Genomic DNA, 13,262 nt, shown 5'->3' with positions numbered 1-13,262 from the left:
TGAATCTGCTTCCTTTTCTCCTCCAAGTCACTGGGCGGAGGCGCCACAGCTCACCACCTTCTTTGGGGCTTGATCACCATATGTCTGGAGACTGCAAGGCCTCTTCTTAACGTCCAGAGACATCTGTTTGTCCCTGTGCAGTGTGCCAAGTGAAGGACCAGTGTGGGGAAGGGATTGGCTCGCTGCATAGCCTCTTTAGGGATCTTCACCCCTAGAGATCATATCTCAGGGTTCTCCCCCTGGGTCTCCGCAAGGCCACAGACATCCTACAGAATCACTGTGGGGCCTCAGGTCTTTGACCTAGTGTCCACTGTATTCATGTGGACACAGATTTTCTAAGTGCAGGTCTCCTCGCAGCTCGCAAGTCACTTGGGATGTAAACAAACCCTCTCCAGGGTCACCCCATCTATCTCCTGTCCCTCGAGAATATCTTCCCCAGAGTGCCCCGGTTACATCCATGGCCCCAGACTCCTCCTTCCACTGTCCATGAGCCCAGACACTGGGCTGACCTTGCAGTACTGCTAAGCCACAAGGAGGCTGGAGCCAAGCTTGGAGCTGGCTCAAGGCTGGGTCCACAGCAGCCCTTCTCTCCAATAGTGGACAGCGGTCTCCGCATCTCATTATGAGGCTTCTCAGACGCAGTCCACAGAGCAGGCTGCAAAACCTCTTTGCAAGGAGCAGGTGTCAAATACCGGCAATCTCCTTGAATCTGGGACCTTTTCCAGGTGGGGCCCAGGAGACCGGCTAGGGTTTGTCTACAAGATGCAGGGCCCTGGTGGGGATCAGCAGAGCAGACTCCATATGTCCCGGGGCTTTACTGTGTGGTTGACCAAGGACGTCAGCCCTGGAATTCTGCTGCTGCTATCTCCATCTTAACCCTGCATTTTGTTCCTGCCACACACCCCAGGGCTGTCCTAAAGTACCTCTGGCCTTGACCCCTTCAGGGAAGCTCCCCAAAGAGCAGCCCTTGAGCCCTGACACAAACCCCAGCTCCAGCCAGGGTTTTCCTAGTAAAATCCCGGACCTTCCTCCAGTGCTCCCGGGATGCAGCGAATACAGGGCTTCTAATTCAAACATGCTAATGATGGCATCGCTGGGAATCTCATGGCTCTGTTATATCAGAGTAGTTCCTGAAAATTGAGCTGTTTCCTACAGAGCAAGGAACTAGACAGACTGCCTCCTCTAGTCCCTCCCCCAAGGCTTTCAGTTTCCCAATTAGTCGGCCAAATCCAGAGCTCCTGTGGCAGCTGCGGCGGTAACATTGGAGAACTTGCTGCGGAAGGAGCAGGTGAGGGGAACAGGGATTTGAGGACGACTGGATGCTCTGAGGGTTGAGGGTTCTGTGCGGTGGGAATGGCTGCCTCAGAAAAGAGATGAACGAAAGCAGAGTTGAGCCACCATCAGGGTGTCAGGATTCGGGAAACAGCAGGAGGCAGGATCAGGGCTGAGTGTCTTGAAGTGCCTCAGGCTCAGCTCTGGAGGAGTAGCGGCAGGCAGCTGGTGGGGCAAGGAGGAGGAAGTTCTCTCTGCCCTCTAAACTTGCATGGTGGAGGATTTGGAGGATGGGAGGATGGACATTGCGCTCCAGGCCTGTGAATAAGAAAAAGATGAACTCACCCAGTAGCACCAATTCCTGCAGACTGTCGTCACCTGCAGGTTTGTGCGCACACCTTCATGTGGGATCCTGAGCCTTTGTCCTTGCTCATACCCACATCCTGAACACTCACACATACCTGCGTGGACACTTACACATGCACACATACACATGCACACTTACACATGCACACTTACACATGCACACTTACGTGTGCACGTGCACACTTACACATGCACGCTTACACATGCACACGTATACATGCACACTTACACATGCACATGCATGCTTACACATGCACACTTACACATGCACACATACACATACACACTTGCACATGCACGCTTACACATGCACACGTACACATGAACACGTACACATGCACACATACACATGCACACATACACATGCAGACCAGACACCAGGGTGCTCCGTGGCTCCTTCTCCCTCTCATTATTTCCTTTGAGGACATCACGTTCTCAGACCACCTCCCATCTTCTAGTTAATATCTCTCTTGGGTATAAGAGTTCCAGCCAGGAAGCCAAGCCTGAGCTGGTTCCCTCAGGGCAGCTGTTCTGTGTCTGGCCAGTGAGTCTCTAAAAGGGTTGGGGTCCTTGCAAGGAGGGGTCCATCTGCTCCCAGCAAGGGTGCCGGCTTCCTGTGCCAGCTACCCTTCCTAGCCACATGCCAGGAGTATAAACTTCATGGAACTTCGCACTGAGTGGACCCACACAAGCCACTAAACATGAAAGAAGTACTGGCTGTCCCCCTTCAGGCGGTAAACGAGCCAGGGCCCACCGCGCTTCTCACTGAGCTGTACAGAAGAAGGCCAGCTGACTGCCAGCTTCTGGCCTCGTGTCCTAGAGGTAATTCTCGCCTGGGTCTGTGATACTGACCCTGCTGGGCTTTCATGTCTCCCAAGGGATTAGAACAGGATCTGTGGAGCAAACCCACAGCACACTCAGCAAAGTCTCTTAGGGGTTTTCATTCTGGCAGGAACTTGGGGGAAAGTGTTTCACAACGCTGTCTCAGAGAAAGTGTTAGGTAGATCTTGTCAGAGGTGGAAAGCCCCCTCAAGAGAGTCACCACACCTTTCTAGTTTCCGCCCATCAAGTTCCCAGCAACCCAGAATGCTGGAAAACTGGTTATGGTGCTCTCCTGATCATAGGCAGGGGTGGGAAAAAAAAAAAGCACAAAGAGGCACACTTGTAGCACGCAAAATAGGTTGTGGCTAACTCCAGATTCTACAGAAATAAGGAGCAGAGTTAAGTCTGCCGGGAGATCTAGAGGAAGATAAAAACCAAGGAGATTGTTTAGCCAGCTGTTAATTTGGGTGTCAAAGCTGCTTGCTGAAACCTGCAAAGTAAGAAGGCAGATGCCCAAGTTAGGGCCACAAGGGCTTGAGCATTAGGGTTCCTGGTATAGTGGATGGTCAGCCCTGCTTAGCCAGTGTCCCCTGACATGCTGCCCACAGCGGACTCTCGGAGTCACGGTTTTCAACATGACTTCAGGAAGATTGTGTGTGTGTGTGCGCGCGCGCACACGTGTGGGTGGGTGCATATGTACACACTGTGGAGGGTGTTTTCCTCCACTTTCCCTTTTTGAGACATGCTCTCTCATTGGCCTGGAGCTTATCGAGTAGGCTAGACTGGCTATCCAGCAAGCCCCAGGGATCTTCTTATTTCCACTTCCCCAGTGCCAAGGTTATAAGTGTGTGCCACCATGTCTGATTTTTTCTTTTTAAATTAAAAGATTTTAATTTTATGTGCATGGGTGTTTTGCATACATTTCTGCCTGGCAATATATATGTATATTGCACCTGGGTGCCTGGTGCCCTTGTAAGCCAGAAGAGGCCATCAGATCTTTTGGGACTAGAGTTACAAGCTATATTAGGTCAGCATGTAGGCACTGGGAATCAAACCTGGGTCCTTTGGAAGAGTAACGTGCATTCTTAACTGCTGAGCCATTGCTCTAGCCCTCATACCTGACTTTTTTGTTGTTGTTGTTGCTGTTGTTTTTTGTTTTGTTTTTGAGACAAAGTTTCTCTGTCCTGGAACTGGCTTTGTAGACCAGGCTGGCCTCAAACTCACAGAGATCCACCCGCCTCTGTCTCCCCGAGTGCTGGGATTAAAGGCGTGCGCCACCACCGCCTGGCCTAATACCTGACTTTTTAATCTATGTTCTAAGTATCAAACTCAGGTCCTCTTGTTTAGCATGTCACTGGTTGACCTATCTCTTCAGCCTCCGGTAAACATTTCAAAGTTAAAACTTAAAGCTTTGAAAGAAAAAACAGGCAAGGAAAGCATCAGGGTGTAGAGTTTTTCAGTCTCCAAGGAAAAGAGATGAGAGCGAGGAGTGACCAAGAAAGGAATTGGCCTTGTGTAAGAAAGACAATGTGCTTCTCTAAACACAAGTGTCTCTCAGACCAATCAGAATTCAGATACCGCGTGAGAAACTGACATAGCAAGGGCTAATTGCACAACTCACAACTGCAGGAATTTATGTCCTCATAGTCCTGGGTGTCAGAAACAGAAGCCACATTGCACAGGCTCAGGGAGGGTCTATTTCTGTCCTGAGGCTCCAAGAGACTGGGTTTTGTGGCTGTGGCCTTGTGGCTGTGCCATCTCGTCTCTGCCAATGTCAGATGGCCTTCATCTCTGTGCCTATGTGCCAAATTCCTTCTCAAATGTCAGCCCTGCTGGGTACAACTCACTGGATTCAGTACAAACCCATCCTGACTGGCTACACCGTGGTGACTTAACTCCAAATAAGATCACAGTTGTCCCGTGGAGAAGAGTCTCGAGGGACAGATAGTACCACGGGGAGAAGCAGAGAGGAGAGGGAGTGTGTTGTGACTAAGCTTCCCATGAAAATGTTCTCATTTGTGTGGATGTGCGTACACAAACACAGGACATGCATGAAAGGATGGTTTGACGTGCTCCTGGCTTCTCTCGACTTGTGTCTATCGGATAGTTTCCAGCATCTGCTTTTCCTTAGTTTTCTCTAGACGGGAGGGGTGGAGAGATAGAGTCTCACACTCAGGCTGGCCTCCAACACGTAGAAATCCTCCTGCCTCACCTTCCAGCGTTGGAACAACAGGGTGTGAGCCACCAGGACCAGCTTATCTCATAGCGTGGGAGCAATGTAGCAATTTAAACAAACTATCCTTCTTACAACAAGCTAGAAGTAAGAAAAGGTCCCGGAGTGGTGGCCCATACCTCTCACCCCCGCATTCAGGAGGTTGAGGCAGGAGGACCTCAAGTTCAAAGTCAGCCTGGGCTATATGAAAAGACCTATCTCTAAACAAAAAAAAAAAAAAAAAAAAAGAGGTTATTGTTGGTTTGTTTTTCTGAGGCAGGGTTTCAGGAATCCCAGACTGGTCTTGAATTTGCTGTGCAATGGGAACTGGCCTTGATCTTTAAGTCTCTACCACCCACGGGCTAAGATAACAGGCGTGCAATATTATGTTTGTGCAGAAAAGCTTTTTAAAATAAGATAGAAACACCAGCTGCCATAAACTCAAAGACACTCCAGCTGCAGTCCTGGAAGCACATAATACAGACCTAACTTCAAGCTGTCACCCGGGAACAGCCCGAAACGTGGCTGTTGGAGGGAGATTCCCCGTTGCCTTCCCCCGGAGCTTGGGAACAGGTTGCAGGTGAAGCAGCAGCAGTGTGAGTCGGAGTGGAGGTGGAAGTTGGTGTTGAGCACAGGGTAGGGCAGGAATTTGAGAGTCTAGGGGTCCACTCCCATAGCCCAGAATGGGATGCTGTGCCTCGGTTTGGGTTTGTGTGGACTGTGGACACCAGGCACTGATATATATATATATAAAGAGAGAGAAAATTGAATGAGATAATAGATTATTTAGTGTGAACTTACTCACACTAATAATAATAGTAGTGGGTAATAGAATAAATACTTGTGAAATATTATTTATGGACAATTTACATTGGTATAGTTTTTGTATATTAATACAAGTTCAAATTATATTTGTTTTTTCTGTTTACAATGTTTGTACACCTATGCAAAGTTATTTTGTCAGATTGTATGCATGCATGTTTCTACCTCTGTCTAAGACATTTTGTATATAGATACAATTTTTAGGATATATTTTCATATTGTATTATATAGTCCTACCTCTGATCAAGATACTTATACATTGTTTACATTTTGAAGTCATTTTCCTCATTTACTACACAGTTGTTTATAGATTATTTAATATTCTGATATGAAGTCTTAGTCTTTAAGTTATATAAGTATTAAGTATTATAGGTCAATAGTTTTTCATGTTTATTATACATATAGTCAGATTAATTAGGTTATTTGGATACATAGAGATTGTATTCTGCCTAGATAGGTAATCTTCAACCACTTCAAGGATCTATGGACCGTGGCATTTAAATAACTTAGGGTTCTGTTGACTTGAGACACAATTGCTCCTGACAGCACCTGTAGAAGGAGAGGCAGGCCGCTTCCTGCCACCCAGCGTGGGTGCCACTCTGTTGCAAAGATGAGCGGTGAGCGGGCTGTGTCTTGCCCAGTTCCTGGCCACCTGGCTAATCCCCAAAATAATTACATGGAAACTGTATTCATTTAAACACTGCCTGGCCCATTAGTTCCAGCCTCTTATTGGCTAATTCTCACATCTTGATTAACCCATTTCTAATAATCTGCGTAGCACCACGAAGTGGTAGATTACTGGGAAGATTCTAACCTACGTCCATCTCAGGCTGGAGCTTCATGGCATCTGCCCGACTCTGCTTTCTTTCTCCCAGCATTCTGTTCTGTCTACTCCACCTATTTAAGCTGTTGTCCTATCAAAAGGCCAAGGCAATTTCTTTATTTGACCAATGAAAGTAACATATAGACACAAGGACCTCCTACTCCAAGAACCAATCTATTCCTGAGACATTGCTGAGCACCAAAGACACTCCACTTGGAGTTTGTTTTCTTCTTGGCACAATTGGCCTTTGGGCAAGAAACTGCCCATGCCTCGACCACTGACAAGGTACATGGTATCCAGACTGGACAAGCAGGCCACAAGGGAAAGGACTGCCAAACCTTGCCAAGACAGGATAAGACAGTTCTAAAACCTTTCCTGCCTCTGAAAATGGCCTTAGCAAAAGTTGGTTGCTTCAACATTACAAATGAGACTTTGGGTGATTCCTCAGGTAGCCGATTGTCTCTGTCATATACTGCTCACTTTGGAAGCTGCTTGATTGTACTTCCTATCTACTCAAGTAATATTTTCTCCCTTCTCAGGCTTTTGATGGAGTTAAAGATGAAATAGTCTTAGTTACCTTCCTTTTACAATTTAGCCAGGCAATTTCCGACGTGAGGCTTAGACTTTTTAGAATAGAATGTTTATTAAACATGTAGCATGTTTTCCTTGATTTAATATTATTTATGCTGGTTCTAATTTTATACTTGATATCTTTTCCTATTGTATATAGCTTTGTATTGTTTTTAAAAGTCTCTTATTTAGACAAAAGGGGGAGGAGATGGGGAATCTCTGTCAGCCAATGAACTTTAGGAGGTGGGACCAAGTTAGGGGTGTGCCCTTTTGGGAACCTGGAGAAAAACACCTGGGGAAGGCTCAGGGTTCACTTTCTCTGTGGTTCCTGCGCTACACATCTGAGTTTGGACTTCTCTTTCCTGTTTCATGAGTTTGTCCCTTATAATAAAGAAAAATGTAATTGATCTTGTAGTATTTCTCGACCCAAGATAATTTAACAGGTATGTCCTGTAAGCCTGTGACTGGGTGTAAGATATTAACAACAAAGGAGCTGCGTGGGGTGGCATACTGTGATCTGAGGCCAGAGTAGGCTACAAAGCAAGTTCCAGACCAGCCATAGTGTCATAGTGATACGCTATCTCAAGAAAAGAGAAAAGAAGAGCAGAAGAGAAGTCAGCAACACGGACAATGCAGATCCGGGTCAAACAGGGATGTATGGAAATCCTTCATGTTTTGCTGTCAATCTTTCTCTCTATAAAATCACTCAGGTTTGGTGGCACCTGCCTATAATCCCAGCATTTATGAGGTTGAGGTGAGGAAATACAAACTTAAGGTCACCCTGAGCTGCATAACAAGATACTGTCTAAATAAACAAACAAACGAGAGACTTAAAATGTTCTCGCTGCCCTGACTCCATTCCCACAGGCAGTGAGATCCAGGCAGTTGCTAGCTCCGTGGGAATCTCTACAGAAGTGCCCATCATTCAACCTGGTGCTCCTTGCTCGTAGCTTCATGTGTTTTCCGCAGCCTATGACACCTCACTGAATGGTGGTGGCTCAGAATCCTGCAGGAGCGCGGGTATTCAGGCAGGGACCCCGAGCTGTGCACCCCTGGCCAGGCTAGGACAGCCCCCCCCCATCATGCTGTGCTTTCTTCCTCCTAGGTGTTGTTCCCAGACAGCTGGAAATGACAAGGGTCTCCTGAGACCTCCCATTCCACCACCTGCCCATGAAGACCTGGCCGTCATTGTCCGCTGTCCACACTCCCAGTATGTTCAGTCTTCTGCTCCTGGTTGCCTCACTGAACGCTCAGAATCAAAGTAGGTCTGGGTCTTCTGCTAGAGGGAGGGGTGCAAGGGTGCAGACAGGATGGGAAGGACAGACCAAGGTCAGAGCCAAGTGATGTCTGCCGCCCAGGAGACTCAGCATCAAAGACCCACAGGAGGGTTGATGCCCCTGGGTTACACAAGCGTGAGCTGTGAGGATGGCTAACAACAGAGAAAGGGCCAGCAACACTTGGAGTTGATGTTAGAACACTGAGGGGGCGCCCAAAACTACACCTAGGCTGCAAGGAAAAGAGGGTGTCCTGGCCAGGCAACGGGGGCAGGACATAACTGAGGACCTGCTTAACCTCCTCTGGATACATCCAGCTTTGTCCCACAGCCTAGGCACCCTCTGGACCCTTAATCAATCGGAGTGAGTATAGAAAATGGGGCCCATGGAGTTCCCCCAACACAGCTCTCCAGATCTGACATCCCCAGGGAGGTCGTGGAATCACTGCCCGTGCATTCATTCCCCCACTGCGTGTGCCAATCTCTGACTCAATCAGTGTGAGATTTCCCATCCCGTCTCTTGGAGGCCTCCGCACCTGGTTCGCTGCCCACGTCCTACAAGAGCAGCCAGCAACTGTCCCGCAGCTCTGCCTTTGCCCATGTGTGATCATCTTCTCCACACAGGCTGGGACCTTGCTAACTGCACCCAGGGCGTACTGTCTGTGCCTAGAGGCAGCCGCGCAAAGATGAGCTGTAACATCTCCAATAACTTCACTTATGTCACCATCTGGCTAGACAACAACATCATCTTCAATAAGACGCCCCAAGGATACTTCCGCTGGAAAGAGTGGGAGCTCCAAGTTCAAGGGGGCCAGGCACAGCTCGTGATCAACCACACCCAGGATGTCCACACAGGGCTATACTTGTGGTACCTGCGCGGATGCCAGGGAGATTACAAAGACGTCACCCTGAATGTTTCAGGTGAGGTGGGGACTGTGGAGTAAGGGGGTAAGAGGGGATAAAGGCTCCAGTATTTAGGGTGTGGTGATTTGAGGGACAGGAAGGAGGGCAGAGAGGAAGGCAAAGAGCTTAATCTGTCTGAGATGTAGAAAGGAGCTCCATTGTTCAGGGCAGAAGACCATCTAAGTCTTGACTGAAAATGTGCTAAGCCTTGGTGACCACAGAATGAGGCCCCAGTTCCAGGAGTATCCACACTGCCGTGACCCTGTCCCCCTCCCCACAGCGTTTTCCACCACGAAGGCTTGCCCTGGACTTTGTGTGCCTTAGAAAAAGAAAGTTCAGGCAAGTATGATATGATCCCAGCACTCAGGAGGCTGTGAGGCAGGAGAGTTCAGGGTCAGACCTTGTCTCCAAACAAGAACCAAAGAGCAAAGACCCACACACACTTCCTGTTCAAGCTTAATTCTGTTGCGATGACAAAAATCCATGACCAAAAGCAACTTGGGAGAGGAAAGGGTTAATTTCAGCTTATGAGCAATGTCTGTTATTGAGGGAAGTCAGGGTAGGAACTCAAGCAAGAACTTGAGACAGAAACCATGGAGGAAATTGCATCATAAAAATGCCAATCAGCCTAACCTTGAGGGTCACCCTCTTAGAAATACTCTCTAGCTTTTCAGTTCACTGTGTGACCGTCAAAGGAAGGACTGCAGCCAGGAGCCACCACTTGGAAGAGTTCCACCACAAATAACCCCCGAATGGCAACAGACAAAGCCTTTGTCTCGATTCCTTTAGTAGATGTGGGAAAACTAATACAAGGGAATTATCCAAGCTGGTGATAAGATAACAATGAGTGTTCTAGAGACTGAACAACTCGGCAGAGACTGGTCCGAAAGAACAATGTTACTCAATTCCATCCTACTGATGCTCTGTAGCAATATGGACCTAGTGTTACTAAGCAACCTGGGCAACGTTTTTGTTTTTTTAAAAAAGAGAAGCATGTGGTTTTATTGTTGACGAACAATGCCCAATTGTATCAATAATAAAAATGTAAGTGTTTAAACTTAGAGAGAAGAAGAAGAAGAAGAAGAAGAAGAGAGAGAGAGAGAGAGAGAGAGAGAGAGAGAGAGAGAGAAACCATGAAAGATGCTATTCACGGACTTCTGTCTAACCCCTCTTCCTTCTCCTTTCCTTCTTTCTTCCCTCCATTCTGTCTGTCTCTCCCTATCTCTGTCTCTGTCTCTGTCTCTGTCTCTCTCTCTCTCTCCCACTCTCCTCTCTCTGAACAGGGTCTCACTGTGTAGTCCAGGCTGGTCTGGAAATCGCAGGAATTCACCTGCCTCTGCCTCCTAAGTGCTGGAATTAAAGGTGTGTGCCGCCTTAGCTAGCTTTCTTAGATACATCAGGACCACTCACCCAGGGAATGATGCTGCCCAAAGTAGACTGGACCCTCCTACATCAATTAACAATCAAGATAATCCCCCACAGACATGCTCACAGGTCAATCGATCCGGGCAGTTCCTCAGCTGAGACTTCCTTCTCAGGAGGCTCTAGGCTGTGTCAAGTTGGCAGTCAGGCTAGCTAGAATACTACCCTAGCAACTATCATGATTCATTCACAAGGTGGAAGTAACTGCAGAGGACCCCTGTCCTACCTACATCCCTCTGGTCACCCCTGTATCTCTCTAGAGACTGGTATACCCCGTGATGCCCATCCTTACTGCACCTAGAAATGAGTTCCTCCCAACCTGGAACCCACTGCCCACTCCATCCTCTCTGTGAAGTCTCCATGTCCCTCTTACCCTGCCCACACCAATTCGATCTGTCATAATCCCTGAGCCCCTGAAGGTGAGCCTGATGCTTGGTCCCTCCTGGGACCAGCCAGTCCTGCAGGACTGCAGCTGGAATTGGGGGTGCAAACACATAACATCCAACCTGATGGTATGTCTCTGGCAGAGCCTTCAAACAAGGATGAGCCCACAGACAAGAGGCTATCCACACCCCCTTCAGGTAGGTGTCCTAACCCTGTCCCCAGGCTTCTTAGCATCCCAGCTGCTTCTGATGCCATGGAGCCAAGTGCTGGCCACCTAGGACCTTTCACCCTTAGCCCCTCCTGAACTTGCTCACCAGGCGTCACTGCCCAGGAGGGTGTGGGGTCAGCGGGTGGTGAACAATGGACGTTGTAGGACTGTGAACCAGGGAGGATATAGTAAAGGACCAGTGTGGCAAGCATCACCCCTGACTACTCCTGCCCACTTCAGACGCACTGATCCAGCCCAAGAGAGCTCCACTAGAGGACGGGCCTGAGACCCTCGCGGGAGTCCTGGTCGCTGTCATCCTGATCTTGGGACTCGCAGGAATCGGCGCACTAATCTGTTACAGGCGCTACCGTTCAAGAAGTCCCTGTGGATGTACTTCAGTGATTGACCTGAGGTACGGGTGGGGTCTTTCTGGGTCCTTCGTACCTCCTTGGGGTGTCCCCTGAGTTCTGCTTCAACAGGGGTTCAGAGGGATCATGGAGGTCACACAGGGCCAAGACCCCAGGTCCCACTGCAAGGACTTTTTCAGTCTTCTAATAGCAAAGAACATAAGTCCTGAATTGGGTTTGCAAGGATTATTTGTTCTTGGGGATCTATTCTGACCCTCGGACAGCTTGGGGAGCAGCATGCAGTCTATAGTCCTCAGGATCCTCTCGGGACTCTTGGGAACCTGTGGTTTCTGATCCAGGGTGTTTCAGACTTTTGGCATCCTGGAAGTAAGTTCACCGTGGGCTTAGACCCAGGTTCTGCTGGGAGGAGAAGTGTGAGAACAAGGTGGGTGTTCCCAGCTTAGGTGGTATCACCGTGTCCGAGACGATGGACTACCTGTGCATGCCTGTGCCTCTCTGTACACAGGTCTGAGCTCAGGGGCTCACCCTCCCTCTCTCCTCTCATCTCTCCCTGTCTATATAAGGAGGTTCTAAGTCTGTGGGCCAGCGGAAGCTGAAGGAGCTGCCTGTGGAGCTGATTCCAGAGAGAGGCCACCAGGATGGGCATGTCATGTTCTTAGCCCTTGGCAGCTGCTACGACTCTCTGGAACCCAAACACCACGGAGCCATTATCACATGCTTGGCAGAGCAGAAGATTGTTTATGTTTGCTGGGCACAGAACTTTCCCAAGGGTGGAACCCTTGGTTCTATGTAGAGGAGGGGAGAGTGACTCACTGAGGAAGGGCCTTGGAAGCTGGAGAACATCTGGGCATCTCTCATTCACATGAACAAGAAGACAGCTGTGGCACAAATTCTAATTAGTATTAATAATAAAAACCTGGAATCAGATCCTGGGTTAAAGCTGAAAGATCAGAGAAGCAGAGCAGTCAGCCACTAGGGAGTTCTTACCTCTACCAATGCCCAGACCAAAGGGGTGATCAAAACCTCGGACTGCATCCGTCTCTATGAAGCCTTAGACTGCATTCTCAGAATAAACCCACAGACAGCATCTGAGCTCCTGTCTCCTCCCACCTATATTCCCCTCTCTCTGCCCAGCCATATCCCTTCCCGTCTCCACCTCCCTGGTGCTGGGATTAAAGGTGTGAGCCACCACCACCCGGCTTCGTTTCTTTTTGAGACTGGATCAGCTTGGGAAAGAAAGGTTGATGTGGGCTCAGTTTGAGGATACGGTCTGTGGTAGCGGGGAAGGCCTTGTGGCAGGAGTGTGAACATCACAGCGGGGAAGGCCTAGTGGCAGAAGTGTGAACATCATCGCAGGGAAGGCCTGGTGGCAGAGGTGTGAATGTCACAGTGGGGAAGGCCTGGTGGCAGAGGTGTGAATGTCACAGTGGGGAAGGCCTGCTGGCAGAGGTGTGAGCATCACAGCAGGGAAGGCCTGGTGGCCGATGTATGAAGCAGCTCAAAATATTGTGTTCACAGACAGGAAGCAGAAAAACCGAATGCTGGTACCCGGCTTGCTCTCTCTTTTCTGGCCAATCTGGAATTCCAATCCCAGCCCATGGGGTGGAGCCACCCACATCTTCCTCAGTTAAACTTTTCTGGAAACACTGCCAGACGCATCCAGAGAGGTGTGATTCCATGGTGATCCTAAATGCAATCAAGCTCCCCTGTTGCCCTCTTACACTGGGCGACAGCGTGAGGCCCTGTGTGTCTTGGCTTCTGAAGCAAGAGCTGTCATGTGTTTTCTACCCAGTGAAGTATGTTGGTGCAGCAAGATT

General features: G+C 48.9%; 1 protein-coding gene across 5 annotated transcripts; it reads left to right on the top strand.

Moving 5' to 3' along the window:
• The first annotated feature begins 1,135 nt into the window (after nucleotides 1–1,135).
• LOC126500550 (secreted and transmembrane protein 1A-like) lies at nucleotides 1,136–12,639 on the top strand. Of its 5 annotated transcripts, none has more exons than XM_050140547.1 (6): nucleotides 1,136–1,288; nucleotides 7,993–8,148; nucleotides 8,785–9,081; nucleotides 11,013–11,066; nucleotides 11,318–11,489; nucleotides 12,009–12,639. In XM_050140547.1, exons 2-6 carry the CDS (start codon nucleotides 8,058–8,060, stop codon nucleotides 12,016–12,018), a joined length of 624 nt encoding a protein of 207 aa, XP_049996504.1. In that variant the 5' UTR covers nucleotides 1,136–1,288; nucleotides 7,993–8,057; the 3' UTR covers nucleotides 12,019–12,639. The 5 variants fall into 5 exon arrangements, with proteins under 5 accessions (XP_049996504.1, XP_049996508.1, XP_049996505.1 ...); XM_050140548.1 differs by lacking the exon at nucleotides 1,136–1,288 and adding an exon at nucleotides 5,120–5,268; XM_050140549.1 differs by lacking the exon at nucleotides 1,136–1,288 and adding an exon at nucleotides 5,125–5,252.
• The last annotated feature ends 623 nt before the right edge of the window (nucleotides 12,640–13,262 follow it).

The sequence above is a fragment of the Alexandromys fortis genome, unplaced genomic scaffold (assembly GCF_014885135.2).
Source record: "Alexandromys fortis isolate MF-2015 unplaced genomic scaffold, M_Fortis_MF-2015_v1.1 scaffold_39, whole genome shotgun sequence".
Taxonomy (NCBI): Eukaryota; Metazoa; Chordata; class Mammalia; order Rodentia; family Cricetidae; genus Alexandromys; species Alexandromys fortis.
The sequence above is the reverse complement of the archived record's forward strand: the minus strand, read 5'-3'. Positions and strand labels throughout refer to the sequence as shown.

What these genes read in the sequence shown, in the direction of transcription:
- LOC126500550 (XM_050140547.1), top strand. Translation starts at nt 8,058, where the DNA reads ATGAAGACCTGGCCGTCATTGTCCGCTGTCCACACTCCCAGTATGTTC. An exon ending in ACTGAACGCTCAGAATCAAA is followed by an intron (nt 8,149 to 8,784) that starts GTAGGTCTGGGT and finishes TTCTCCACACAG; the next exon opens with GCTGGGACCTTGCTAACTGC. An exon ending in GCTATCCACACCCCCTTCAG is followed by an intron (nt 11,067 to 11,317) that starts GTAGGTGTCCTA and finishes TGCCCACTTCAG; the next exon opens with ACGCACTGATCCAGCCCAAG.